This window comes from Maylandia zebra, linkage group LG17, assembly GCF_041146795.1.
Source record: "Maylandia zebra isolate NMK-2024a linkage group LG17, Mzebra_GT3a, whole genome shotgun sequence".
NCBI lineage: Eukaryota > Metazoa > Chordata > Actinopteri > Cichliformes > Cichlidae > Maylandia > Maylandia zebra.
The window spans coordinates 22,467,035-22,492,549 of NC_135183.1; the positions used below are offsets into that span (position 1 = coordinate 22,467,035).

The 25,515-nt window shown below is 39.5% G+C and overlaps 1 protein-coding gene across 3 annotated transcripts in view; it reads left to right on the top strand.

Moving 5' to 3' along the window:
* The first annotated feature begins 900 nt into the window (after positions 1 to 900).
* The window catches only part of prkcq (protein kinase C, theta), a 37,556-nt gene continuing 12,941 nt past the window's right edge, over positions 901 to 25,515 (top strand). For 2 of the 3 annotated variants that reach the window (XM_024805735.2, XM_024805736.2), the window contains exons 1-7: positions 901 to 962; positions 9,511 to 9,888; positions 17,370 to 17,569; positions 20,178 to 20,238; positions 25,030 to 25,210; positions 25,306 to 25,337; positions 25,418 to 25,503. In XM_024805735.2, the coding sequence (XP_024661503.1) occupies positions 9,771 to 9,888; positions 17,370 to 17,569; positions 20,178 to 20,238; positions 25,030 to 25,210; positions 25,306 to 25,337; positions 25,418 to 25,503 (678 nt within the window). In that variant the 5' untranslated portion in view covers positions 901 to 962; positions 9,511 to 9,770. Of the gene's footprint in view, positions 963 to 9,006; positions 9,125 to 9,510; positions 9,889 to 17,369; positions 17,570 to 20,177; positions 20,239 to 25,029; positions 25,211 to 25,305; positions 25,338 to 25,417; positions 25,504 to 25,515 lie in introns of those variants that run through there. The other variant, XM_012924335.4, reaches the window with a different exon arrangement.

A 25,515-nucleotide genomic window follows, 5' to 3' on the forward strand; every position in this document is an offset into this window, starting at 1 on the left:
CACAATTTAAAGTGAGAAATGGTGAAAACAGACATGAAAAAATGACTACAGCACAACTTAAAAAATAAATACACTTGAATTTGTTTTCCAGTCATTGATACATTTCACAGAATAAATCTATTTGTCTTTTTCCTGTTTATCCACCAGATAGCACCAGGTAACCACGTGATCTGGGTATTAATACTACTAACAACAGCATTTCTGTTTTTGTAGGATGTTCGCTCCTTTATCAACTCACCGAGCAGCCCAGCTTTACTCATAAAGGTTTCACAGTATATTAGGCAGTCAGCTGTACAAACCCACAACATATGAGCTACATGTGTATTAGAGTAGTCTCTCTGTTGACTTACAGGGAAAGCAGGCGAATAGCCCTGATATTTGGGTTTGATATTAAATATGCTAATTTGAGTGCTGCCTCGGAAACATTAGAAATAAAACTTTGCCATCAAAAATCTCTGAATGTGGCCTTGAAGTCAGGTTGTTTTTCTTTATGTAGTTTCACCAATAAGTTTCACTTCGTACTGCGCGCTGGGGTAGTTGCATTCACCGTCTGCTCGGAAATGTAACTTCTGCAAATAAATATTTCTAAGCGAATTGGAAAATCAGCTGAGACTAAAACTAGTGAAGGACAGAGTTGTGCTTAGATAGGTATTTGTTATGATGCATTTCATTTAATTGGTTATAGTATTTTAATTTTGACCACCTCTTTAAAACTATTTATTTATTAGTTCAAATGGGCAGTAAAACAGAAAAACTGAAACGTCATCTGTGCTGTTGTATCAAATTTGATTGATCACTTCAGACCGCTTTCATGAAGTGTGAATATTCTTACAGTCCGTGAACGCCACGTGATATCACGCTTAAAAGCGCCCACTGTGCTCCCTCCGGTCTACAAACGCTCGGATGGAGAGCAGCTTCAGCTGCAAGCTCTAAACTTCAGCGGGCATTGCTGTGTCTCTAAGGTCAGTACACTTTCCTTTGGTTTCCAGCCCGAGGTTTCTGAACTTTAGTCAATAACTAGAGAAAAGCATTTCTCCCTACTTTTTAGGTTTTAAGCGGCTGCTTTGCAATTTGCGAAACGCGTGTTTGCCATTAGGTGGTGATGTCATTTTTAGAAACACAGAACGGGTGGAAATAATCTACATTTATTCACTGACACGAAAACATCTGTATTTAGAGTATTATAAAGTTGTGTAAGTGTGTGGGTGTGTGTGTGTGTGGGGGGGGGGGGGTGAGTCACACTTAACACCTTGAGTAACTATACGTTTGTATGAACACAAATACACTAAAAATACACAAAAAAATACTAAACTAAAAATACTTACATGTAGGCATTTACTTGTGGATTAACTACTGTATTGTTATTATTATTATTATTATTAATATTATTATTATTATTACTGTGTAAACAGGAAGCTGGTCTGGGGTTACCTACTTCTGCATTTAGGTAGTTTGGGCCATAATACTGTACAACAATATAAGGCATAATTTATTTATAGGTATCTTTCAAGACATAAAACTAACAAAATCATTCTATAAATAACAAACTCACAAGTAAAGGTGATAAAGTAAAGGTAAATACACTCACAGCATTTTACTGTCTGGAGCTGATTGAGTGCGAATTCATTTGAGCCAATTTACACAGTAAATCATAAGAACCTGATCAATACTGCTGGATTTTAGGGTCTGAAACTGAGAAGCTGGGGGAAAAATTTTATACTTATTCAGCTGCCCATTTTTTAATAGAAATATTCATGCAGTCTGATAGAGTTACATTGAAATTAAACAATTATGGTGTTATAGTTTAGTTTTGTCAGCGCTGAGTTCACAGTGCCACAATTTTTTCCATGATATTATGCAGAAAGTTCCCAGAGTTCCTCCTGCACCACTATGTCTGTAATAGGCTGGTATTGGTCTGTAATGTGGGCCAGCACTGTGCAATATTGTGTCTGCATGCTAGCTGGTTTAGCCTCTAATGAAGGCATTAGTGTAGGTTGACCTTTAAAGGTTTTGAACTGTAGTCCCAGTGTCAAACTAAGCAGCTGACGTTAGCTGCTGAGAGTCAACTCTTTGTGTGTGCCTTTAAATGAGTGACCGCTTCAGGGATGCTTTGAGTGTCGAAGCAGCAGCTACTGTATGGTGAAAGGCCTTTGCCACACACGGACACCTGTCAGTAACAACAAAGCTCTCCAGCCTCCTCTTTTAGCTGCTTCAGAAAGCAAACACACGCTGTGCTTTGATGTTGCTGGGTACAGAGGGTCAGGTGGGAGGCTCGTTAGACTTTGTCCCCTCTCATGAAAGCTTTCTGAAAGGTCTCCAGCACCAGATCACTCGCACTTGACCTTCTTTGTACCTCCATGAGTGGGTTTGAGGATGGGCAGGGGCTAAAGGGGGGGGGGGGGGTGGCATTTGAGCAACAACGGGTGGTGGCACCTCAGATGCCAGCACACATTGCAGTGTGCGCTATGAGAAAACACAATAAAGTCAAGTCTATTTATTCTGTATTTTGGTTGTTTGGAAGTAGATAAACATAAGCTGCACGAGTGCATCACAGAGATCTGACGGCTTCTGTTCGAAGACAAACACAAAAGTGTGTTTGTGTTCTTATATGTGAGGGAAAATAGTTCTAAGCAGTAATCGAAGGGATTGGGGCAGCTTATTTCAACAATGACCCCTGTGTTAGTCCTGTTTAAATCCACTTAGGTTTAGCCATAACGTGAGTGTTTCATGAGCATCACACCACAGAGGTGTAGGAAACACAAACATCTTCAAGCTTGAAGCCTTGAGGTTGTTAAAATCAGCCTTTTTCTGACTGACCGACAGCATCAGTTCGTTCCAACTCTTTCAATGCTGCCACTTTTTCCTGCAATTTTCTTCTCAAAAGGAAATACATTCGATGATTTCTGCATCATTGTCCATAAATTTCACAGCACTGGAGTTCAAGGTTTGCTCTTCTGGTTTGAAGAATGGGTTTAAGTTTGTAATGAGCTCCCCGGCTGCTTGTTATCGCTCGTCATGCAGATCAGTGTGCTTTAAAAAGAAAAACTACAGGTGGGGGTTCCTTCACTCTTCTTTTATCAGTAAAACAACAACAACTGGCTCGCTGCACCTGCAGTTGCAGAAACAGATAGATTACTGGGTGATTCCGTTGCAGAATTACATTTCCTATTAACATGCTTCTTTTCAGTCTAATACGACCCTGAATTTGCATTTTCAGTACAGCACTGCCTGGAAGATTTTGCTGGTAGGTGACTGACTCATATCACCAGGCCAGTAATTGGAAATGTGGCATATGTAAATTTAATCTGATCAAGTCAACTTGGCTCTCATTTCAAATCTGAAGTAACACCTCACAAATAACTTTCACAGCTATCAAAACCAGCAAGAGATAAAGTTAAGAAGTACAAAACTTAGCAAAAACCTTATTTACGGTAGGTGTTATTAAAAGCAGGCTTTAGCTTTTAACAAAAATAATACATTTTGTTGATGAATTACAGTTATTTTTATACTTAGTCCCCTATTTTTATGTGTAAAAGAAAAATCTGATTTAAAAGCAGCCTGTGTGGACTTTCATCGGTTCTATAAATTAAGCAAGTAAAATATGACCTGTATTTACACCATAACATGGGGTCAATGGAGCCGGTAATGCAAGTGAAACAGGCTGCAAAAGCAAAACCATCCCTACTTCCACCATCAGAGGTGGAGCTTCAACTTTACAAGTAGAAAAAAAAAATTTTGATAAAATTAAAAATACATTTTATTGGGATTTTTTTTTAAATATTTTGTGCTTGGCAACACAAATAAAGACTAGAAGACCACAGAGACAGCAAGGGTGGATGATCTCAGGATCGTTTCCACAGGGAAGAAAACAAGAGCCGACCACTACTCTGGAATAAGCCCGATCTTTATCCGAACGGCATTCTTATTTAGCTGGAAGCAACACTTTATGATCTGAAACGATATCCTCTGGAAAGCACAGCGGAAAGAGCGTGATGGCATGAACACGCATACCTTCCAAAGGCATTGGTCACAAGTGTTATTGATGATGACAGGAGACAGGAGCAGCCTGCTGAATTAGTGTCGAACCAACCCAGGAGCTTTTCTGCAGTGTCCACTCACACGGGCCTGGAGACTGCTCAGTGACCCCCTGACAATCACCTGGTCGCTGGGTAAAAATGCCTTTGCCATTGTGGTTGCTGGTGAAATTGGTCACAAAGAGTGCGCTGCACCAAAAACATTCTTGTAATTGCACCGAGGTTTTTGGTACAGCTGTGTAAACTTCACGAAAACCGATTTCAGCTAGCCAGTTTGCTGGCAGCCTGCAGCAGCCACTCAGAAAATAACCTGTGGTTGGCAGGGAGTCACTGACAACTCTCTAGACCTACTCGACTGTGGATTTAACAGTCAATTTCAAATTGACTGCCATCACCTCGCCAACTGGTCGGGTAATAGCCATGTTTACCTAGCAACCAGTGGTTGCCAACCGGTTTCTAGACCTGTGTGATTCAGGCCAATATCAGTCATTTGTTCTCAACCCAGCTGGGCTGCATTTCACTGAAGACAAGGCTAAAGGCCAGTAACCGCGTTTCACAGTTGTATTTATACCCGCCGTTACACGCAGGAAGCCGCCCCAGTATTGTCCTCAACGATAGATGTCGCCACTCAGACAATATCCCCAATCAGCGCTGATATAGGAGGAGAAGAAGTGAAAACCGGAAGCCAAGACTTTGAGTTTGTTTTTTGGACAAACTCTAAAGTTTGCAAACTGTTCCAACACCTCCCTCTGTATACCTGTATGTCTCTGAGCTTCTGTACTGGGACATAATTAAAATGACAGTAAAAACCATCATGAGCGTACACTCACATCTTCAATCCAGCTGCGGTGGCCGTGGTTACGAGAATCGAGAGGTGCACGACCAACGCCACAAAGACCGTGTCCTTCAACAGATGATGTCACGCCAAAATTGGCACGCAAAACCCACGAAAGGGAGAGCATAATTGGGCCATTAGACAGGAAGACCCAGAAAGCACCACAAAGGAGGAAACTCGTTCTGTGGTGATAGACTAAAGGCCACCATTCCCTGCAGAGTGTTATTGGCAAATATTAAAAATTGCGATTTTATTTATTTTTAATCTGTTCACTTACATTTAAGCACCTGGAAATAAGTGACCTTGTATACGAATGGCTGTAATTTCTCAAAAGTTAAGGGAGTGCTTTTGTTGTATGACAGCTGCTTTCTAAATGATGCATTGCCATGACACCACCATACAGTATCAGCTCATTACAACAAAGGCTTTTCATTTGTACAGTTCTGAGACAACATCATAAAACCTTTGGAACTGGAACTGGAATATTATCCGATGTTCATTGAAGTTACAGTTATATACAAACTCAATCTGACCACCCCAATAGTAAAAAAAAACAAAACAGTTTTGACCTTCTTTGTACCTCCATGAGTGGTAGTGATAAACCCATCCAGCAATCTTTCACAGTCGTGCCTGGAAAAACCAAGTGAACCTCTGCTGCTAATTACCTTGACAAAAACAACAGTGGGAGTAAAAAGTGGAGGTTATACAGGTGCCCCTCCCTGTAATTTACTGACTGTCTGCACTTTAAAGGAGTTCGAACCAGTCCTCAGTCACAACAACTTTCACTGGACCTCAGAAGAGAAGGATCACAAAGACAAGAGTAGCACCACAACACCTGGAGACATTTCTGTGGCTAGATAACATCCTATAGTTTTAAAAGACCACCTGGATATTTCACAACACTTCTAGGACACTTTTCTGTGGACAGAAAATCCCTGGAGGAAAAAAACTGAAAGTAAAAGGGACTCTGCAGGCACATAACATAACCTCAGCTCAACTGTGAAGCAAGGCGGAGGGAGCAACATGGTTTCAGCTGCTTTCCTACCTCAGGGCCTGGATGGGTTTCAATCATTAGGAGAGCAATGAATTTAAAAAAAAATGTCGTTGGCAGGAGAGGTTTAGTGTTGCTGAACTAAACCAGTCACATAAAAGGGAGTGGTCCAGAAATGTGTCATCATTGTTGCCTAAGCCTCATAATCAGCTACAGGAAACGTCTGATTAAAGGTGTTTCTGGTAAAAAAAAAAAGGTTCTAGACATTACTAAATTCAGACGTTCACGTACTTTTTCCAGCTAAAGTTATTACATTATGTTCACATATTATTCAGTTATTATGTGTTTGTGTGTTTGACTGTTACTGCAACACCAATAACGATCAGTACTCAGACCACATTTTATTTTATGTGGTCTAATAGAAAACTTCTCGCAACTGTAGGTTTAATGCAGATGTTCCAAGATCAGTGTACAGCTTGCTTTGATGCAGTCAGGTTAAAGCTTTACATTTCACATTTATATGATAATCTACATATAGTTTCTAACCTAAATCTTCCAAACCCATCGCAAAGAAAACTTTCAGCTTCGCGTTGCTTTCTCTATCCTCCTCCCGCCTTTTTGAAAAATTTAGAGCAGCAGGGTTTTGGGTCTGATTTTGTTTTTCAATCTCAAATTTGCTACAGCCCCACCTGTCAGGCTTCAAAAACAAAAAATTAAACCGCTCAGAAACAGGAAGTGTGGTTGCACTGATGTAACAGAGCACCGGAAGTGTAACTCCTCCTGCTTGAACGCAGCCTTTTACAACAGGTTCAACCTACACGAAAAACTGCGAGGGAGGGCTGCTGCTCTGCATATTTCAAAAGTTTGAATCTGTGATGTTAGTCTTGTGTGGGAGTGTGTGAACGTAAGTGCTGGCATGCACTTGTGATACTAACATCAGGGCCAAGGATATACAGACGAAGCGCCGAATGTTACTGTGTGTATAGGGATGTAACTACTTATCAAAACATGCTACATTAAAGTAAAAAGTGAAGTCTAACCTTCACATCTTTCAGGCTTATTCAAATTGAGAGTCTATAAAGTTTTCATAAACGTATTAAAAACACAAGTATAACTGTGTCCTAGTTTCACATGCTTAGCATTATCAGTATTATAGTTCTCAGTATGTAAGAGTTCGGGAAAAAATGGCAACTTCAAGTAAAATGAAGATTATTCTCAAAAAGGATGAAAGAAATCGAAATTTATGTAGTAACAGCTCAAAAAAGTAAGTGGTTAGATAATTTCTACCCAATGGTCTATGATTCAGAAACTGCTGTATGTGTGATAGAGAAAGCTGTCAGGGATTAACATGTGGAATAACTGCTGGGTTTCTTCACCCTGTGTGATACCACGCTGACTAGTTCAGTGGTTTAAATGGAAATTTAATGGTATTGGTAATGGAATCTATACAGCCACTCAAACTAACGTAATGTGAACAAACCAAGCAAGTTCAAAGAGGCCACAACATTTCCGAGAGTAAAGTTATACCTGGTTTACTAAAAGTGTGCAGTATTTTAGTACCTGGTAAATCAGTTTTGTTTTTTGTTGTTGTTTTGTTTTTTTTAAGAAATGGCTCATGAAATACTGTAATTGTGGCTTCTGAGCTGCCAAATAGTTTGACATTTTGTGCATAACAAATTTATATTTTTGTTTCCCTCCATGATGATAAGCCTAATGTTTATTCTCCTTTTAGTTCGAACTGTCTGGGGAATATATATCTTTAGCTTCAGCATTATACTTTTATAATGCACAGACTTTGGGGGTGTAGATTTTCCCAGAAACTGGCTGCTTTTTTAATATTTTGCAATGGGAGTATTTTTACAAAAATGCACAATGGGGGGCACTGACGGAGGGGGCTTCACACTGGGAGTACCTGGAGTTTGGAAGAGTGTATTTGCGACAACAGCCACTTACTCAAAAGGCAAGTTAACATGGCTTGGATTAGCATGTGGTATGAGCCAAGGTAGCTGCATGCCATTAGACTGTGTTCGCATAGAGTAGCATTGTATCAAACATACCTCAAACATGCACTATTAAAAAGCTTTCAATCTTTTGTGTTGACTTTCACGTCTATTTTATTTATAGCCTAGCACTAGAGACGTGAAGGATGCCCACCTTGGTTTAAAACTAAAACTGCATTCATTACAGCTATCCGCTGACACTGGGGGAGGGGCGGGTCAAACACAGCAACCAAACAGAGAAAGCCCTCACGCTTTCAGCTGGTTTTATGTACAGTTTTTGAATCCTCCACCTGATGATGCCGGTCAGGTGTTAAGTTTGTAGTCCAGTGTGGTATTTAAGGACTGTGCTGAAAGCGATCAGCAGATGTGACCAAAGTACAAAACATTGGACAAAAGTTGCCTCTTAAAACAATGCGATAAGCTGAAAGATGCAAAAATGCCTTACTGTTGAGCTGAATGATAATTATATGATACACGGTTGATTAGAAATCAAACATTTTTTTGATTTGTTGAGTTAAAAGGACCCAACAGGAATGGATGTGCCATCTCTTCCATGTTGTCATTACTGTCCTACATCATACATAGCAGGAATTTATTCTGATCTTCAGTGACCGGACCTGTGAAACTGCATGATAAACCTGTTAAATTACAGAAAAAGTTATGACTGTTCACAGACTGTTATAAAATACAATGTTTTTGTTATTTTAATGCTGGTATTTAATTTTTTATGTCTCAGTTAACTTTTCGGGTGAAGTATGAAAATGTCAATTAAAAGTTCAAAATTTATACTGGTTCACATTTCTAAATCTGTCCAATGTCATCACCGGGCTGATTTTGGCCCACCGGGCTAAGCTTCCGTTAGCTAGTTCGATTTGTTCAACTCAAATTCTAATTCTGCATGAAACACCTCGTGCTTTACTTTGGGAGCTAAAAAGTTAAAAAATTCTCTTTGTTAAGATGTTGAACTACGCTGACGCAGTGTACACAAGTTCACATGACGCTACTTAAGCACAGTAAGCTTTACAGTAAAGAATGATGATGAATATTGCAGACTCAGGCGCATGCTGTCATATATTCCACATCTGCGTTTAGTATTTCAGCTCTATTAATAGTCCCTGTCTTCTCTCCACCACTGGGACTGACATTGACACACAAACACACACACACAAACACACACACAGAGCTCTTCAGCAGGCCTCAAATGTCACATCGGCCTTGACCGAGTCGAAGACACTGCAGCGGTCGCAGAGGAAGTGATTTATAGGTGTGTTACTGTGATTATTAGCATGGCTGATCGCACAAAGCAAAGAGATTATTTGTTTACAAGCCCTAAAGTTATGAGAGGTTGGGGTTTTTTTAGGTGCAGTTAGGTTCAGCAGGCTGCTTTTTTTTCATTGCTCGCAGTGCTTTATGTGTGAAACTCTGCAAAGCATGGCAGATGCGTTCCTGTCCTCTCATTAAATGTGTGGTTTGAGACATTTTATCAGGGGGAGAGTGTACGAGAAGAAGTTCTGTTGTTGATTTGATTTTAAAACTTGCTGTAACAGCCAGCTGGAGCAGATAAAAGTTACATGTTTGCAGGGAAAGAGCTTGTGGTTACGGCGTCACGGGTGATGAAATGTCTGTGTCTCTCTCTCTTCCTTTTTACAGGTTCTTTAAAGTGTCAGGGGTGGAAAGAAAAAACTCCCTGCCTCCTCCCCTCTGCTAGCCCATCTTTCCTGTGGAGGAAGAGGGGCAGTCGGTGCATGCTGCAGTGGAGGAGAGGTGGTTCACACCAGTGCACGAGCTCTCAAAGCTCACAAATCTCATCTATTTCTCATCTATTCAAACTAAGAGGACTTCATCCGGAGCGCATCTGTGGAGGCTGTTTGGATATTTGAGCAGCGGTCAGACGGTAAAAGTCTGCAGACATGTCGCCTTTCCTGCGGATCGGATTTTCCCACTTTGAGATTGATCCGGGTCTGGCTTATCATGAGGAGGTGCTGAACCCATACTGTGCTGTTTATATGAAGGAGGCCGTTGACACAGGTTAGTGACTATAAATAATAATCATTTTAATTTGAGTCCATTCAATCAAGTGAAAGTTGAGCATTTAATTGAACAGTGGTTACAGACACTGGAATTGTGGATCCACAAGACCCTGACTGTAACCCACTGAGGTCTAAGTGGTCGCTGGTGACCACCCCAAACCCTTTTTCTGCCCCTTGATGGCCAAAATTGGAAGAGCAACTTTAAAAAAGGACAAAAATGACATAATCTGATAGCACAGGGTTGGATTTAGGGTTACGGTTAGGATTAAAGTCCTCATCGATGACAGCTTAAACTTCAGAGGGTTAAATTACACAGTGAGGTGGAACATTTTGGCATGTGTAATTATGTTTTGGTTTTGGCGATTGCATCATCTTTGTTTGTTTGGGGGGGATTTCGTAGCCACACAAGCTCAGAATTGATTCAGTAATTTAGCTATTGATCCAGAAAAACACCAAACATTGACTGCTTTTATGTTCACAAATGTGACTTTGTTTCTTTTCTTTGACACGTATGATTGTAAAACTGTTCGCTTTAGATTTCTAACAAACAAACAGTTTGAAGACATTATCTTTACATGTGGTTGACTTAATCCTTTCTTTTTTAACTTTTTGAAATATTAGATATTTATATATAGGAATCAACTTCAGTAATAATCTCTGTGCATGTTTCCACAAAAACAAGTTTGGAACAGAATCTAATTATTTTCAACTCATTTTAACTTTGAATTTTGCAGAAATACCATAAAGACAGCTTGTCAAAAGCTAGAAATGTTAATTTTATTAAAAAGCTATCCTCATTTTGCTTCAGCTACCGTGGGAACATGGGCTTGGTTACCATTGTGCAATGTTGCTCACCACTTTTAACAGCAACACTCTGAGTGTAAGTGTTTGAGGCCTAGGGAGAGCAGTCGTTGCAGTGCCGACAGTGTTATAAGCTTGGTGTAGGTTTTAAGATGATCAGCAGCCTCGCTTTGGCTATTTTTTTAGTTTCAAAAACTGGTGAAATGTTTTTGAGGTGTGAGCTGCGGGCCCACCAGCTTACACCGGGACTCTTTTACATGCTGCTGTGCAGACTGATGCAAAATGTGATTTGGCACCATCTTACTGAATCTCCTCGGGAAACAAATGGTGTCACGATGGCAGCGTGTGTTGATGGTTCATCATTAGCGCTGCCTTCACCAATGTTAAGAACTAAATGTTACCCATGCCTCAAGCAACTATACTCCTCTTTATCCTCACTGACACGGACTTTTTAACTGAACAAGCCTTCAGCTCTGAAGAAACAGATATCTGTGATTTTCATGAATTCAAATTTCTAATCAGTCTGATGACAAGAAAGGTTTTTCCAGTCGCCTCAGTCCATCCTTAACGAGCTCGTGTCCAGAGAAAGTGATCTGGAATTTCAGGATCTTGTTGTAGTTTAATTTGTTTGTGTGGCAGAGTTAAAAATAAAGAGCTCCTGAGCCCAAGCAGTCATTTCCACTACATGGTCATGCTGTTTATATATTTACCATATATAATGAAATTCTCAGTTTTTTTAAACATTCACTTTTTTCCTTCTTAAAGACTCTTAAATACCTCTCTGGTATCTTTTTTCGTAAAAGAGAACACACAACTCCCATCCTCGCTTCACTCCATTGGCTGCCTGTATATCTTAGAGTTCATTTTAAAATTCTCATGTTTGTTTTTAAATGTTTAAACGGTCTTGCCCCAACTTACCTCTCTGAGCTTCTGCATCTTTACTCACCCCCCAGGTCTCTCAGGTCAGCTGACAAGCTGCTCCTGGAGGTACCCAGGTCCAAGAGAAAGCTCAGAGGGGACAGGGCCTTCTCTATTGCTGCTCCTAATCTCTGGAACAATCTGCCCCTGCGCATTAGAGAGGCCCCTTCACTGTCCACTTTTAAAACAAGTCTTAAAATCCATTTTTACTCCTTGACATATGACACAGTATGACCCTGATTTTATTGTTTTAAATCTAATGTGCTCATTTTATTGTTTTACATGTAATTCTAATGATCATTTTATACTATTTTATTTTTTGCTATTTGTGCTGATTTTATTATTTTAAATGTCATTTTAATTATCATCTTATTTTTTAAAATTTTTTATCTTTATTTTATTTTTTTTAACTTATTCAATGTATCATTTCTGGCATGTCAAGTGTACAACACTGTGTGTTCATCTGGGAGTTGTTCTGAAAGCGCTATATAAATAAATTGCCTGCTTATATGCAACTAAATCCTAACCTGATGAGGAAAGTCAAGCGTTACGTGACTTTTCTGGTCTGTATGTTGCTCACATTCAAATTGTAAGGATGACATTTCTTTTTATATGTCGTCTTTGTATTATTCTAGCTCACATATGGGTCATTCCATCTCACATTAGCATAGACTGACATTTTTGAATATATCTGTCCCAAATTACAGATCTTGGTTCATTTGGATGGGAACAAAAATCAGGGAAAATATTTGTTTGTTTGTTTTTAAATTCATGTTCGCACATGTTAATCAAAGGGGTAAAAGTGGGTTGACAAACCTTTTTCTTTTTAATATATGTTGTGCAACATATTTGCAGTCATTAAACATCTGCAGACTTTTTTAAATGCAAATCTGAGACGGTCATGTTGAAGGCCCACGTTGATTTGCGATGGACTGACCCCTTTAGAATTGAAACATCTTGTAGATCACTCATTCTCACTAAGTTTATTATTAAATATTATTTAATATTTCACAGGATCGCAGCCCTTCTGTAGACAGGGTTGCCATAAAAACCCACACTATGCTCACTGGGTTTTTACCAGAAAAAAGAAAGAAAGAAAGGTTTTCCATGCAGCACAGGAAGTGATGCTCAGGAAGTTTTCAGTGAAGCAACAACAGTGTGTGTTGGGAACAGAAAATGTCGACTGTGACTGTGGTAGTAGGTTACAGCGTAGAACGCTTCACTGATTATCTGTAACTGTTTTCATAGTGAATCAGCTATGTTTACTTTCACTTTGAAGGACGCTGACATACAGTTCCAGCAAGTCTTTCCGGCTACGTCTGCAGAATCTGAGGTATTGGATGGCTCATATAGCAGGAATGTTCAAGGACTCAACAACATTTTTAAATAATAGAAATGTTAATGGGCTTATACTGTAAGCCCAGTATGCCCTTTAAGCTCTCTTTTGGGTTGTTGATTCACATCCAGTGTCACAACTGTGGGAAACTTCCCAGCGTGATATAGCCTCACAGCAGAAATCTTAGTTCTGCATCTGGCTAAGTTTAACCACTGCTGAGTATGAGTGCAGGATAAAGTTAAACACAGTGTGTGACTGAGAGGAAAGAGGAGGGTCCTTATGTTTCTTTTCCTCTTCAATGTAACCGCAACGCTCGTCCTACAGGGTAGCAGAGCGACACTCTGTGTGTGTGTTTCACTTACACTTTCACCGGGGAACTAAATGTAATTTAGTTTCGTTTCACTTTACTTTGGATTAAAAGTATATATTTTTAATGCATGAGTCATAACATTGTGAAGAAGCAAAGAGTGGACGCGTCATTGATCTTATGATGTGCTTAAACTGAAATACTCACATGAAGTGAAGACATCCACTACTTCATCACAAAGAGTACCCTTAAAAAGGGAAAAGCCGTTTATTACGTTAAACAGTGTTCCAGTGTTTATGAGGAGCATATGCTCGCTGGCAGCGTGAAATGAAGAGCTGATTAGAAAAAATAAAAAAACAGTAGATAGCTCCCATCAGGCCCCTTTTGGCTCACTGTGACTTATTTCATCTTCAAATAACAGTGACTGAAGTCGCCTTTAGTCGAGTGTGTTCAGGCTCTCTTTAGGTTTCTCCGTTTTCGACTCTGCCAAGCACAGCAAGTCGTCCACAAGTGCAACACTTTAAAGCCGCATGATTTTCTGTTCTTACAGTGCTGTTTTTTCAAAAGTAGCGTTGGCATGATGGTATGCATGGCTGTGCCAAATAACTCGTGTCTGTTCCTGTATAATGAAGTTTATAAGGCTTCCAATGATTCCACTTTTAGATTTCTTGTGTAATTTAGTCTGGAAAAGTTAAAATATATTATCAGTAGCATTTATATTTATACAGACACAGATATAAAATGTGTATCTGCACTAAGTAAAATCCTTACTTTCAAAATAAGGCCAGCATGTTCTGTACATGTAAAAACAATATGAGAAATCCAGTCATGTGTCTCTCCGCACTCCGCACCAAAGCAGAACGGTAAATACCATAGACTGTATATGAAAGATGGTTGGCAGAGCATTTGAACTGCGCTTACTTCTGCTCCAAAACCAGCATGGTTCACCAAACTTTTCAGATTGGAGGATGGTGTCCCATGCTCTCCAGTCTAATTAACAAGGCACATATATAGACTGTACAGTTGTATCAGTATACTGCAGAGATGTGCATACATGCTAATTAGTGCTAAGTCACATCAATTTAAAAAAAAAACAAAACTTAATCATTAGGTGGTTGCCAGGACAAGACTATCAGAAAAATCCTTTGGCTCTCTTGATTTAAGCCCTTATTTAATTCTTATATGAACTATGTATGGTCTCAATCGCTGCTTTTAAGTCTTGCTGAACACAACAAGGGTACGACAAGGGTAGGTCCTAAGATCACTGGAAGCAAGATGCAGTGGCTACGTCCATTTTTTATATACAGTCTGTGATTATGGTAATCAAGGAGAATTTCTCATGTCACTGATGTGTTTTCAAAAGGCCTGGACAACAATAGGACTCTGTGGCATAGATATCAGTTCTTGGAAGCACAGACAGTACTGGTTAGTTAAATCAGCTCATTGTTGGTTTTGCTTTTCACAAACTACGCTGACAGCGAGACATGTATTCATGAAAACTCAACAGGTCGTTCAAACAGCGAATCATTTTTAGTGAATTCCACTTTGGAATTTTATTCAAATGAGGCAAACCTGATGAGCCAGGGATCTGAAGCTCAAACACAGCAGACAGATTTGCTTTATTGGATGGATTTCTTTCTCATTGTCCCATTCAGTGTTTCTGTGCGTTTTTACCGACAGTATATACAGAGAGGGAAATGTAAGCCCCTTCAAAAGAGCGAAGACATGAGAGCACAAACTCTAAATAGCACTTTGTGCTTTTTCAAAGAACACAGACTGACAACTGCATGGAGCCAAAACATCACCATGCTCTTTGCTTAATGCTGCAAGGAAAACTTTAAAATAAAAAAGACACCGTCTGATAAATCCTGTGCGTCTGGGGAGACAAACACACATTTTCCTCTCTTTGTGCTTTAATCAGCTCTGACAGCAGCTGGCAAAGGCGATGGACAGAAAGGCAATGAGCCGATGAGATGGAGAAGGCAGCGGCTCACTTTGGGAGTAAAAAGCTTAGAGGGCTTTATTGTTGAAGCAGCAGGATAGCATGTGGCTCTTATGTAAGTGGATGTATGAGATGTTATTGCAGAGAAAAATCAGCAGATGTGAATTACAAAGGCTTTCTTTCCCTCCCAGCCATATGATGCAATTGAAAATCTGTCAACATTCAGAGTGAATGGTAGATGGTCTGTATTTGTATAGCGCTTTACTTGGTCCTAAGGACCCCAAAGCGCTTCACACTACATCCAGTCATCCACCCATTCACACACACATTCACACACTGGTGATGGCAAGCTACAGTGTAGCCACAGCTGCCCTGGGGCGCACTGACAGAGGCGAGGCTGCCGGACACTGGCGCCACCGGGCCCTCTGAATGATGATATAATCTGCTTGCTGGGTGGTCAAATATTCAAACATAGTGCAATGTCTAACAGCACTAACAAGCACATGGGATCAAAGACAGTCATGAATCTGGCTTTAAAGAGCAGCTTGATACATAAACAAATAAATAACATTTTTTGTTTTTTCACTGTCTACTGTAGAAACTTGTGATTTTTCGCAGTGGGCCCAAAGTTTTTGAAAAAAGAATTTCTGTCAATTAACTAGAATTTTACATTTTATAATTAAAGGGCAGAATGTGCAATGAGCTTTTGATGAGTTTTTTTCTGTAATGTTAGACATTTATTTTTTTCCAATTCAAGCTCAAAGCACCTCTTTTTGTAAACTGAGATGTAATGTTTAAATTGCACTTTTTCTTATAATTAAATATCTCGGTAATAAAATATGTAGTTAAATCTCTCTACACTGACAAATACAAGAGTTTTAATTGTCCAGACCACTTAAGATTAACTTATTAATTTCCTTTTTCAGTGTCTGTAATGGTTAAAACAGTCAAAAACAGCAGTGTTTTCTTTTCTTTGTGGTATTTTCAAATTTGTTATGGGACAAAATCTCCAGAGCTTGTGATTTTGTGATGACATTTTCTCTAGTGGTCGAAGTGTAGGTAGCAAAAGACAGGTTAACCTGTCCCTGACACGCAATGTCATCATTCCCAGCAGATGTTCTAAAGTGCTGCAGGCATGACTTTTATTTTGTAGGTCAAACTGGAAGTTAGCATCACCCCACTTCCTTGGCTAAAAGCTAATGAGATTTGAGCAAGATAGCCTCGATGAACAGGTGTCTCTTTTATGTTTTTTGAAGCATGAATGCAATTGCAAGAAGCAAAACACTAACAGTGGGCTGTAAACAAAAACACCACCCCTGCAAAGTTCCCATGTTCACCTACGTAACAGTAAATTTTCCCAACAACTTCATCAGAACCATTTAGCCACTTGTTAGCAACCACATTTTGTGGGACTTCACCAACTAGCTTCAAAGATAATGAGTGGGGTACTTCATAAGAGGCTGCAGAACAAATCATGTAAAACATGTAATAACCAGAGACTGTATTTCAGTCTTCTAGCTAAAAAAATAAATAAAAAAAATTCATTGTGATGTTGTAAGTAATTCATAGCAAATAATGCTAACTCAGTTCTGGATGTTTAGGAGTTATGCTTGTGGTACTCTTTTGGATAAAAGCCAGACTTTGGAAAACTGTATGCCACACAATATTTTAAAAGTAAATGTTGATCAAATGTCACATCATGAGCAAATGGATAAAAATACAGTCTGTCACCTGGCAGACATCTACCTAATGCTTTCCACCTTTCTTATTCTCATTCTCAGAAACATGCAGCCACTTATTCCAATTGAAAATGTAGGTGTTTGCAAAATCTACAAATAACTAATTTTTCATTTTGAAAATGAAGCTGAGCAATACACCAACAGCTGAGCGCTGTTTGCTTTTTATCTGCTCAAACAAGAGTAAATGTAGTCAGTATTTCTGGAAGCAGGACAGTGCGTGGAGGATAGAGTCGAAATATCCTTAGGAGTGTGTGTAGAAGTGTGCTTCATGTATCTGTTTCTTTAATAGTTTCTTGACAACACTGGAGCTCTGTGGTGTGGACTATGAAGTGATTTCTGCTGTCAAAAAGACTTCTGTGCAATGAAATAAGAGTCAATTTTATCTCATGTCCTACCTATAAAGAAATGGACTTTATTTCTTTTTTTTTCGTTACAGAGAAGGGTCAAGTGTACAAGCAGAAGAAGCCCACCATGTATCCGCCCTGGAGCACCACATTCGATGCCCACGTCCACCGCGGGCGCATCATGCATGTGATGGTAAAAGACCGGACAGCCGAGCTCAAGTCTGAGGCCACGGTAGCTCTGGACTCGCTGGCAACACGGTGCAAAAAGGAGAACGGCAAGCTGGAGATTTGGGTTAGTGCATCAGGATGGATTGATGCGTGCGCTTGTTTGAAGTGACAGACCAGCTGTTTAGTTACGCAAGCAAAAAGAAATCCAGTTGTGCAGATGCGTTTAAAGGGGTAATCCTCCTTTAAATTATTAAAAAAATAAGAGGTTTTTTTGTAATAAGCATCATCATATGCACTGAAACCAAAACACTAACGGCTTTTAGATCATAGCAAAAGAAGCCTCAGTTAAATTAATTACTTTAATGATGGCTCTAATCCACGTCCTAGTAAGCAAAGTCAATGAGCCAGTGCACACAACACCATCAACAAGCAACATCTGTGCTTCTCCTGCTGTGACCGTTTCAACGTACTGAGAACAAAGTTGTCCCATATTTTCATGGTAACTCATTTAGATTATTTTATATCATGTCTAAACAGAAAGCCAAACAAGAAAATCCTTTTATTTCTGTTTTATTACAACCGTTATTTTCTTATGATATGAAACACAGATCGTCTTACAATCAACACCCAGCACAACTTCAGTGTTTTTAACTAATTACCACAGATATTATTACATTTTTATTAACCTTTCTGGATCATATTATGATTGTGACATAATTATTGGCATCATAACTGCTCTCAATATGAGAAAAGAAGGCTACATCACAATGGTATCATTATAAGAAATAAACCCTTATCATGCAGCAAAATCCAGCTTCTTTTATGGAAAACATTAACAGGTTTAATCTCTTGGGAAATGTTTACAGGTTTCTACTGTAGACTATATATAGATATATGACTGATACAATCCACCATCACATTATCCGTTGGTTCCTGAATGCTGCTTTTTGTTAGCTTTGTGTTTGGGTCATAGGTGAGTTGTTTTTGTTGTTGTTTTTTTTGTTTTGTTTTTTTTTGGGGGGGGGGGTTAAGCCAGAAGCATCTATACTTGACCAAGAGGAGAAAGTGCTATATTATCAACTAACACAGCTAGCTTGGTTAGCAAACTGTATCCATAAACTTGCCCATCCCTTGGCCACACAGGCCTAGAGACAATTCAGTAACCTACTCAGGGGCAGCCTCCAGTTGTTAGGAAAAAATGTGTGTTTCCTGACCAGTTTGCATGTGGTTGTTGGAAGTTGATGTTTTTGGTGAAATCAGTTGAAAAGAGTCTCCTTGGGCACAGTCATCCATAGTCTGCATGGACGACACCAACTTGTCTGCAAACACTTGCTAACTAATCACTGAGTAGTAGAGAAACCTGAAAAAAACCCAAATGAAGACTGTTCACCTTCAAAGTAAAAGTTGTTTCATATTGCAAAAACCAACATGGTTCAAAGGGGTGCAGGCTTTACTTTGAACGTGAATGGTCTCAGTTTCTGGTTTGCATCACACTCTTCAAAGTTTAGCAACAGTTTACAGAGAAGCCACCAAACTTTGGGCACTGCTGCAATCTACTAGTGGCCAATATAAACACAAAATGTACCTTGCTGTGACCAATTTTACCTAGCAACAGCAGCCAAACTCTCACAACAACTGGTTGAATTTTTCACTACTTGGTTGCTGAGAGGTCATGTAATTGACGCTTAAGTGGGATTAATATGAATTATAATTTTTCACCAAACAAAACCTTGCTGGAGCCATGTTATTTGTGAGATAGTTTTATTTCATTTCCCCAATTGCATCAACCTGAATTCGCTGAGGTGTGGCCTGGGACGCAACACCATGCTGTTGACACGCACCTGTCATTCAAAGATGCTGCACCCCAAAGTTTAAGATTTAACAGCATCCAAATGACTGAGTTATAAAAAAGAAGTCACCATCTGTGCAGTTTTTATAAAGAAAGAAACCATCAATAGATGATATGGAGACTGGCTCACTTTTGGAGTGAGCCTCAAGTGGCCATTAGAGGGACCGCTTAGGTGGGTTTTTTTGTTTTTGTTCTTTTTACATACGTGTGTCTTTTTTCCCCAAGGTTGCTGCTTGATTTTCCCGCAGGCTTGTATCCAAATGGACTCTTTTGTTTAGCTGAGTACTACATCTGCCAACCAAAGGAAGCGTGAAGAACTAACATTACAGCTCAGCCGAGGCAGGACTTCATTAATGTCTTCATCTTGTCACAGCTGTCACAAGCATGATGCTTTTTTTCACGGGTAGATGCGCCCCTACGTCTTGTACTTCTGTAGTTAACTAGAAAGAAAATAGTTCCTCCAAGAAACTGTCCAACATAAGATTTGCTGATTGTTTTGGGGCCATGGATTTGGGCTAAGCTGTTCTTTTAATTAGATGAAGGTCATTCGGTGAAATCTGCTGAGTTTTTTTTTGTTAGAGAGAGCAAGAGATCACTTCCTGGACAGACTCGGTTGTGAGTGGCACTACACAACATTTCACGGCATGATCTCTTAAACCAAACTAATCAAATACGCTCCTTCAGCCTGTTCTTTATGCGTGTGTGTTGTTGCCAGACTGTCTGCATGTGTCACTGCCTCTAAGGAGCATGACGTATATGCATCATCCTCCTGAATTCACATCCTTCCCTTTTCATTTTGTCATTTTCTCATGAATTTCTTTCCTAAAATATCTCTTTTTGTGTGTTTCTGTCTCCCTTTGTTCTTCGTTTCTTTTTCTCTCAGTTGGAGCTGAAGCCGCAGGGACGCATGCTCATGGAGGCTAGATATTATCTGGAGAAAAGTGGTGAGTGAATCAGACCTTCAAACCTCAGCTTGCTGCCCCTCGGTAGTTATTTACTGAATTCGCAGCCAAATAAGAAGAACTGCCTCACAAAATCTGATAAAATTACAGTGAGAGCCACTTGTTCTTATGTGGTTTACATAATTGTCTCTGGCACACACACAGTGCTGTAGTCTCAGGAAGCAGCCTAACAGCAACTCCTCTGGTGTTGTGCACTAACAAGACAGGACAGAGAAACCAGAAGCACAAAAGACGAGCTTTAGAAGTGTTGCCTAGTATTGTCGCCTGTGGGTTTAATGCTTAAACTCAGATTTACATGTGACGTGGTTCGACTGTGTAGAAAGATTTAAACACGGGAAGAAAAACCATTTCAGCCCTTAAAGTCCAGGGATTTCAAAATCTGACTAATCTATAAGTGATGCGAAACATCTCATCCTCACCCCTGGGGCAATTAGTGCCCGTTTGTCAAAACCGCTAGTGTGGTTTGTTTACACAACCTGTCCTTAAGCGTCTGCCCCGACACGCTGGATTATATCAGTTGTGGTGAGTATGGTCACTACTAGCTCATCTTTTGTCAGTAAGCGGGGTGTGAAGAGACCAATTTTAAATTGTGACCTTTTCCTGACTCTAGTTTTTAGTTTCTGAATCTAACAGGTGAGTGGAAGCAAAAAAGGTTTTACATAGTCAGTCGTCTGTCGTTACAGAGACAGTGTGTTCAAACTGCGTGCCAACTAATGACTTAACAGGCTCAGTGCTTATAGATGCCCACATCTGTATTATGCAGGGTTTAAAATGGGAATCCCTTCAAATCATGGTTAATTATAGCTAATAAGCAACCTAGTGCATGAAATTAATGGCATCTCAGGACCGCTTACACGTAAAGGTCATGGTTTGTGTTATCCCTGTGATGCCTTCATAGTGGAGAGGCAAGATTGTGGTCGCAGTATCAAAGAATCTCACTAGTGGCAGAAGAAGCAGAGCCGTGAGCATTAATGGAGCTTGCGACTTTTCAAACAGCTCAACAAATATCAGCCGATAAACTGTTTTTGTGCAGTTTTCCACACAGCAATGTGTCTGTAAGCTAAAGACAGCGATGCTTTACTTCCTAGAGAGAGAGAAAAAATTAATGTGCAACACTGAAGGAAGGAAAAGCATATAAGAAAGAGAGGAAGGAAGAGTAAGATACAAGATTATTTTCAGAAATGAGGACTGCTCAGCAAGTGAAAGTTTATAAATGGGAAATGTAAATCCTGCATGATTGATGGAGACCGTACCAGATTTAAATACTGAGATACTGGATGTATTAATCATGTGCTGCTGAATTTTGTTTTCATTAAAAAAATAGAAGTTTCTTGCAGAAGAAGTTCTACTATTTTTTTGTTATTCAGTGGTTGCATGGAAACTGTTTAGCGCACGCTACACGTGTTAGTTTGTGGTATTGTGGTAAAGCTTGCAGTGATGCACTATGTTGGACTGGTTACATTAAGGGTAGCAGACGTCAAGCTGTATTTAAGCTGATTAGATTCAGTCTCTGAACTCTACAGTTTATACAGTCTTGTGCAAAATTTTGAGCCACCCTTCATTTCTTGATCTTTTCCAACAAGCCAAACTTTTTTGTGATTTTTTTATATTGTTTTGAGTGATTGATCTGTAGTATTTCTGAAGGTCTTCCAAAGTTGGTCTTTAGCTACTTTTTCACTCTTTTTCAGTCCAATCCTTGTAACTTGACCATGCAGTACCACCTGGAAAGTGTCTGATTGGCAACAGCTTCATTTTTCAGCTTGACAATAGTCCCTAACACACTGCCAATGCAGTAAAAACACACCTGCATTAAAAAAAACTTGTTAACGCTTGTTAACATTTTAAAAACTGTTTTCCTATTACACTGTGTTGCCGTGTAGGTTTACACACATTTCAGTAAATCTCTACACCTATTTCCCGTTTTCATAGCAAAATATACAAAATGAAAGATGGCTCCAGACTGCTGCACGAGCTCACTCGTCTCTACGGGCTGGAAATCAGCCATATAGCTTCTGTAACATCTGCTTATATCTTGTTGAATTCAGTTGGTTATATCCACAAAGAGCATTGAGCTTGGGTGTAGCATCACAGAACAGCTGATCACAGTCTGTACAGACTGTTAATGTACCCCCACCTGCCAAATCCCAGTCTAAAACCTGTTCACACCGTTCCTTCTATGATCCACGAGGAAGAATAACAACAAAATCAAATCATTTTAACTTGTTACCCTGAAAAATATCTATTATTTTGAAAACCAAAAGTTAATTGCATATTTTTTCCATTTATGTCAGCATTATTCTGTAATTAACCACAACAAAAAGCAAGGAAAGTGGAAAACAAAGGGTGCCTGTGGGACACGAGACAAAGTCTCCTGGCTATTAAACCTGTAAATTACGCCTCTGTCAGCTGTGTAGGTCTCTAAAAAGGGACAGTTACCGTTTACCGGCTGTTGTGTGTGTCAGAGCACCAACTTTTGTATAAAAAAAGTGACAGGTAAGTTTGATCATGAAAGACCTAAAAGGAGCCTGATATCAGAAAAAACTCACCTTTTTAGTCTTTGCTTGTCTGAATGTAAGAGTGACGTGATAATATAAAATTAGAAACAATGAGAATGATCATTTTAAAATATACTGAATTCACAGAGAGCCTTCTTGCATTATTGTGAAATTCTCACCTGGTCCCTCTTTATGTGCTCCTCAGAGTTGATCAGCTTCACTTCTAGAATTATGCACATAGGTCCGCTAAACTTTAATATGCACTAAATTAGTATTTATTTGAAGGTTTTTATGAGTAAATAGGCAGGTGTGTTAAAAATACAGAAACCAGTTGTTTTATGTTTTGTTGTTTTAACTTCTGTCTTACCCTGTTTTTCCCTTTCTATTCTCAGTATTAATGAGATTCCTGTATAAATGCCGAAAGTGGCGTGCTCATCACTTTTGTGCGGCCAGACAAGTAGCTGGCAGCCAGCTACTGTGTCCTAGAGGATTATTAATAATCAAGTAGGTGTAAAAATACAGAAAAGTGACTGTGAATGTTCATTGTCGAAGGCGCACCCGTAAGTGTCTCATCATAATTAGATTTTCTTAAGCTAAAAATAAGAGTTTTGACCGTCTGCCCCCTGCTGGCTGTAAGCTGGTTGTGCGGGCGCTTTGTGCTTTCACTGGTGCCTTCCTGACATTAACACCATGCCAAGCACTGAGACTCAGAAGTAAGAAGCTGTCTCGTGTGTCTGTAAATATAGACCAAGCAAACAGGAAATCACTGCAGGGAACAACAGGTGGCATAGTGATGGGTACACTTCCTCCAACGAGCAAACACTGGTGTCTTCCTGTCTCTAACTGAAGGATAATGATAGAAATTTAACATTTTGAGCTGATTCAAAGTCACATGCAGTGTTTAAAGCAGTTTTAAAGGAATAATTCAACATTTTAGGATCATTTTCTGCATGTTTGCTCTCTTAGAACACATGAAAGTCATACTGAGCTTTGGTCAGTCAGTTTTTAGTCATACATGATGACTGTGCATATTCTAATACCAAACACTATGATGGGTGATGACAGTAGAAACTGCAACACAAGCTGAGTGGAAAAGACAACAGAGGTCCCAACAGATCAGCGATTACAAAGCAAAAAAAATAACAGATTTATTGATAACAAAGAAATTAATGCACATTTTTTGTTTTTTTAATCCAACAACAATTTTATTTGCAACTAATTTGCTCACTCATTGACTGTTAATACAGTGTCCTGTCCATGTGCACAGACTGATCACCAGAACCAGTTTTTTAAATATAAGCAACAGTTTGAAGCCATTTACTCTGAGAAACGCATCTCAGAGGAGGACGTTTGTAACTCTTCCCTCGACGAATGTTTTCTGTAACACTTTTTTTTTTTGTAATCGCTAAAAAGATTTAAAAGAATTCTTAAACATGAAATGTATTCCCTGGAAACAATGTCCAGCCCGCTTCTCCGATGTTGTTAATAAAAACTAAAGTAAAGATTAACTGGACAATAAACAAACACTCACAAACTGAGCACCGAGCAGCAGTGAAACTTGAACAAGACACAAATCAGAAACAGAACGTGTTTCGCTCACAGCGACCAGCATGCTTCAAAAAATGCAAATGTAGGTGAAAGGTCCAGCTTGCATTGCACTTTTCACACCTTGACTAGCATTTAGTGGAGTAGTGGTCAGGTGCATGCCGGCAAGTCAGCATCTTGCACGCAAACTTCAGGTGACCACAGAAGGCTGCTAGCTAACCAAACCAAGTCTTTTCCTGACCCAAACCCAAAAGTTAGTTTGCAAACAACAACCGGTGTAAACCAAACACATAACGTCCACAATCTGCATTCACAAGCTACTAAAACAGCTGTTCCTACTCAGCTGTTCATAAACACAAATTGTATAATCAGTCAACTGAGGTGAAATTTTAAAAAATTCAACATGAAATTAATTTTCAACCAAAGCTAATGTCAACTCAGATAGGTGAGGCTGTCTGCTGTGGCGACCCCTTGTAACATGAGTGTAAGTGAAAGAAGCTTTAATGAAAGAAATCTAGGCTTTTAATGCTGAAAAGGAAAGATTTATTTTCAACATAAAATCTGCTGTTAGTAAGAAACACATCTCAGGAGGTGAGAAATTGAAACTTTGCTGTGAAATCCTGTGTTCTTAGCGGCGTCTCACCACTCTGTCCACAGAAGCCGAATAAAACTGTACCTTTTTCCACTGTTTTATTTTTCTTCTTTGAAATTAAAGTTGTAATACGTGTTTCAGATGCTGTGGGTCACACAGACGGAGACCCGGAGTCCGAGCGTGAGAGAGAGGGTCTGTTCACCCTCCACCAGCGACGCGGCGCCATAAAGCAGGCCAAAGTTCACGTGGTCAAGTGTCATGAGTTCAGCGCGACGTTCTTTCCTCAGCCAACCTTCTGCTCTGTATGCAAAGAGTTTGTTTGGTATGCAAAAGACCAAGAAGTCACAAATCTTCACATTAGTCTTGTTTTTTTCCCAATCGTATCAGTCATTTCATCTCTCTTTCTTTCCACTGCAGGGGTCTTAACAAGCAGGGTTACCAGTGCAGACGTGAGTGTCGGTTCATTGTCCTGTAATCTACCAATTAGCCTTCGTAACTCTTCCTCACGTGGTTATTCTCTGTCTTTTAGAGTGTAATGCAGCAATCCACAAAAAATGCATAGACAAAGTTATCGCCAAATGCACTGGTTCAGCCATAAACAGCAAGGAAACAATGGTGAGTGTCTGC